This window comes from Echinococcus granulosus (assembly GCF_000524195.1).
Source record: "Echinococcus granulosus chromosome Unknown EG_S00011, whole genome shotgun sequence".
Classification (NCBI taxonomy): domain Eukaryota; kingdom Metazoa; phylum Platyhelminthes; class Cestoda; order Cyclophyllidea; family Taeniidae; genus Echinococcus; species Echinococcus granulosus.
In genome coordinates this window covers 1,614,487-1,619,674 of record NW_020170391.1, presented here as the reverse complement: position 1 = coordinate 1,619,674, position 5,188 = coordinate 1,614,487, and the positions used below count along the sequence as shown (strand labels likewise).

The following is a 5,188-nucleotide window of genomic DNA, read 5'->3' as shown; positions in this document are numbered from 1 at the left end:
AGTGACAGATGTTATCTATTCGATTTACATCGCAGCCATTTGATGATATGATCGAGATGTACTAATGAAGTCAGCCTTCTAATAAAACGACTTCCATATGAAAATAATACTGCTGAGGGTTATACACGTGCACACAATGTGAATAATTCCAAAGCATTTTGACAAATTCGAAAATCGTAAGTTTCACAGAAGACTTACCTACTACAACAACCACTTCGGAATTGTTTAAATTCCATAAAAAAGTCGTTACTAACATTATTTAAACAAAGGGGGTAAGAGTGAGATAATGGTATTAGGCAACGAAGCCTTACTCGAATCTTGAAGACCTTGTGAATTTTCCAAATCTCAATGGCCAGTCCAATGCAAACGGATATTCGAACAACGAAATTTGTATCATTGTCCAGAACGTAGAGAACCACAATCACAGACTGGACGATGTTGAAGAGAACCGAACGCAGTGATAAACCTTCGAATGATTCGCGCGATCGCCAGAATTGAATATCTTTATCAAGCAGAGTTAAAATGACTACTCATCTCTTTTTCCCCGTGGTAATGAAACTGAGTAATGTATGAAATTTTCACTTCTGATAAAAGTGATAAGCCTAAGATTAAACAGGTAGAAAAGTGGGAATTTTAAGGTGACAGTTGATAAGGTAGAGCAGGCTATCGCGTCCTAATGCCAGGAGGGGATGGGCATATACGGATCTAAAGTGCTAGTTTGAATGGTGTTTATGCCATGAAAACAACTAAATCCTGGCGATTAAGATCGGCATAAGATATTAGTAGTTTTAAACTACAAAATGTACGAAACATAAGTCGTGGTAAGATGTCAAGCATAATCGATAATTGTCGTAAAGAGCATTGTGGTAGTTACACATGTGACGTAATCGAGGTGCTTCATATCACCGTGAAATGCCTTATTTCTATGACTGTACTTCCCACTAATTCCGCAATGGATCATAAAGTGCGAATTTGTCGTGTCAACTTTACTATTGTGGTGGGACTACTTCCGCCTGATAGGGGACGCGGTAAGAAAAGACTGTTGAAATTAACTCCAGACTTATTCAGAATGGCAGACCATAGAATTCCGTCTAGATTGTAATTGTGATTGAGTGTCATGTAAGCACACTTAAAAGGTTACTGACTACGTAATATCCAACTCCTTGGCATGAAAATCGGTTTCTGGCTTCAGAATGAGAGACAATATTACGTGCACTAGCTTAGTACATTAAGGAAACATGCCCATAAAGTAAAATTATATAAGAGGTAGAAAACACATTCATACTAAACGGGATCAAAGGTTCATGCCCTCAGATAAGCGAAGACTTGGTTTCAAGATTCCAATGACTAAAATGAATTCAATGAACTCTTACCATTTTTAAAGGCAAGCATCTCGAAGATAGAGTGGATAACGGACACCACAACGGTGAGCGTAAGAAGGTACGGGTTTGTCTCCAAAAATGTTTTCTGGGAAAAAAATAAAGAAGACCGAAGGATTTATAAATTATGAGGAGTATGACGGTAGCTGGCATACTTTCATAGTGTCCTGATCTTCGTCTTCGTTGAATTTGTCATCCTCTGTTTGGCCGAGAAGATCCGGGAACCAGGACTTTCTCATGCTTTGAGAGAGGTAGAGTTGCCATTTGAAAAGTGACATAGGCGCAACCGTGAGACGAAAGGTGAGCTCCGGTGTGGTTTTATTCACTGGCATGTACTCCTCATTAAGATTCCAAAAATCGTTTATATACACTGCGGGGTAGTACTGGTTCGTTGGCTCGTACCACTTAATATCTTAAATACACAAAAGTATTATAGTTGAGCATAAAGTCAAATGCACCTTTCGCAGCAGATCATCCCATTTTGGCTGCCAATTTTTTTTTGTAATGGGAGCAGTTGTAAGAACATACGGCTAATGAAATTTTCATTTTGGAAAATCAACTTACATTCATTGATGGGGGCAGGAACGGATTCACGAACCCAGGGTGTATGATCATCAATGAGGTTAACCGTGAGGTTCGGATGCCAATGCGAAATTGGAGGGAGGTATTTCACGTCAACCGGAGTGTCCTTGGAGGCAATCAAGTCCGAATGTGCCTCCGTGTGTCCGGTCAACAGATTCATTGTTCGAGAAAGACGACGTTTACGCATACGGGTAATTTCTTTTATTCGACAAAAATATGACAGTTAAATCAACAAACGACGAAAGTTTGTGAAAGACTAATTCCCCACCTTTTGAAGCTGAAAAAGTGTACTGTTTGGAGTACTTCTCTTCAGACTCTGGATCAGGAGAGAATCCAGGCAAAACAAAGTAAACATGAATGTACATTGAACCATTATTCTTCAAATTCTGCAACGGGTTAAACAAACGTGACTACCACTTGTCGTAAATAAAAGCCTCAATGGCTACAAGACAATACACTCACTTCACTAGCCTTCAAGATAGCTGTCTTCGTATAACTGCCATCACGTGCTTCTCCATCTTCCCAATTTCCATACCTTAGACCTTCAAGATGCCAAAATAGCAATGATTGATCGCTGTAGTTAGTCATCTGTGGTGTTTCGGTGAGGTAGACAAACATATCGAGAGATTCGTCCTTCATAAGAATATTCGATGACTGGGCTGAAACTCCTGGTTTTCCAGGTGTAGCCGGAGCAGGATTACGACGAAAGAGAGTGAATATGAAATAGGTAAAAATAAGACGAAATACGAAAGTTTTGAGCATTGCCCATTTGTCCATGCGGTACTGAGCACCACCCGGGGTAGCCTCAGCACCATTAGCAGCATCAGCCTACAACGGTTAGAGTCGAATACAGTTTATCCACTTAAAGCGCAGAGCAATGTGTTAAAAACTGGTTCACAACTTCCTGCAAATGCATGAACACTTCTAAGAGGAAGTTGGGACATAAGGAATCCGAAGAAATAAACGTGATAAATGAAGCAATCACTGCGAATAACAACATCTACGTAAAGAAACGGGTGATAATCCATGCGGAATTGCATAGCAGTCGGATGCCGAAAAGCATATAAACTGGTACGACAGCACAACCTTGCTCACATTAGCTACTTCAATTGGCATTTCAGAAGCAAAACCACGGGAGAGACTAGAGACACCAAGCCAATCTTAAAGTTGCCGCGATGGTGAGCGTGTAAAAGAAGAAATAAGCATGCGGAGTTTGAAAGTAGGAAACGCACTAATTTTTTGGCATATGTTTTGCTGACCAAAAAAGCTAGGGTAAAAAGAGAAAGCAGTATTAATGCAGTTCAACTTTGCCCTTTATTTCTTGTTTGTCCATGCTATGTAAATTCCCTTGGCCCAAATAACTGACATTGAAGAATACTTACGATAAAACTAAACTACACGAGTCCTACATTCCTTTTGAGGCCCAAACGGACCATACTGGTGCAAAGAAAGAGTCGGTTTTAACAAGCAGAAGGGGCGGATGTCTACTAACGCAGTAGCTTCACTGTTTTACCCGCCTGCTGCCAGTTCCAAACCCCGAGATGGAGAAGACTGGTTGGAGAAAGACGTCTTATATTGTAGTGGTGAGATTTTACAATTGATCTAAGTTCTGCGGAAGAGCCTGTACTTGCCTCCTCCTCGGAGAACAATACCGCCCTTCCATTTAGGAGGACGGTCCAACCTTCCCAGTTTGTCTTTTAAAAGGTATATTTATACGGACACGCCTTGCACAAGCATTGGCGGAGGGCCATGGCGCCGAACAGATGTACGTACCGTAGGCATTATCTACCCCTCCTAGGCAGCCGTATATTTAAACAAGGTATCCGACTTCTACATATTTCACTTACTTCTTAGGCTCTCCTCCTATCCAATGTTCTTCTTCGATCAACAGTCAGCAATCAACAAATCCCCATCTAGGAGAGGAAATACCCGAGCCTAAATTCATTGATACGTCTTAACGATTCAGTTGTGTCTGGAATATAATCATATTTGTAAACTGTACAAGGGGTTGAGGGGAGGGGGAAACACTATGCTGGCTTCATACTGTTCAAAATAGACGATGTTCTGTAACTAGTTGTCCCGTATGTTAATCATTATTCAAGAAAAAATTGACCTGAAAGGAATGCTATTTAGCAAAAACCACGATACTCCACCTACTCCTCAATCCCAAAGCTATCCAGCCGTCTACATGGGTTCCATTCAGCTACTGTTGGCGTGGAGGGAGTATCACTTGTTTATCACTTGTTTACCATTTAGTTAGGAGTTTTCGCAGATGCCTTTCTTCTACTGCGCATGGGTTCGATAATTATCCAGGATAATTGCTCCCTTCGGAGAAGATCCGCTTGGTCCTGTCACCAGGGTAGCGCTCCGGGCAGTCTCTGAAATTGTAACAAACCATATTAATATAGTCGAAGATTCATTATCAAAACAGAGGGACTAATAGCTCTAAGCAGAAGTACCACCTACTGGGACCGAAGAACCCGTTTAGATAATCGTGCATTTAATCAAAATATTGGTCAGCAAAACTGTGCATGGGTCAAGTGACATGCCGAGACCAAATTAGACATTTGATCTAAGTGTTTCTTTGACAAGATTGTTCTTATGTGCAACAGGAAGGGCTTTTCATTATGATCGGTAATTATTGGAAAGTGGATTCAGTACACAACCTTCCGATTTACTTTCTGCGTCTTAAGGTGTATGAAATAATTTGTTATTTTGTTCAACTAGGCTTGCACTCGAGTCCTCGTAGGCTGTGCTTCCGCTCCACGGCATGGCACCCGGCTATGCTAATGGTTTTCTAGGCCTTCTGTATGTTGGTGACAGATCTTCTGTAATGGTATGGCTAAATCCGACTTGAGAGAAGAGCTGGGGCGCAACACTTCCAAATGCTCTGCAGAGGCCGTAATTCCTATCTTGGTAAACCTTATTAGGTCTCAGGTTCAGTGGGACTTAAATGACCTAACATAAGCCAGGGCGGTGTCGTTGCTGTGTTTTTTCTACATAGTTATTTGGTTTTCTGGATATTCCATGCGCCAAGTTGTTAAACTGGCCTTTTGTATACCTTCCCAGCAGTTGGTTGCTGTATTTTATGATCCTTTTTGAATGCATCAGAAGACGAAGAGTTCTAATTACATATGGAAAAAAAACTCTCTGGTGCACCTTACAAGATTTCCTATTTTCCAATTTGTTAGTAACCTTTTGATACGTAAAAAAGTAGCTAAATGTCA

The 5,188-nt window shown here is 40.9% G+C and overlaps 1 protein-coding gene across 1 annotated transcript; it reads right to left on the bottom strand. All coding sequences in view use genetic code 11, as the record gives it.

Annotated features, from left to right (window-relative positions):
* Positions 1 to 1,504: 1,504 nt before the first annotated feature.
* On the bottom strand, positions 1,505 to 3,077 carry EGR_02549 (Cleft lip and palate transmembrane protein; the record flags this gene model as incomplete). Its single annotated transcript, XM_024491798.1, has 5 exons — positions 1,505 to 1,791; positions 1,944 to 2,159; positions 2,230 to 2,347; positions 2,424 to 2,789; positions 3,057 to 3,077. The coding sequence occupies 5 exons, from the start codon at positions 3,075 to 3,077 to the stop codon at positions 1,505 to 1,507; spliced, it is 1,008 nt and encodes a 335-aa protein (XP_024353949.1).
* Between the last annotated feature and the right edge of the window lie 2,111 nt (positions 3,078 to 5,188).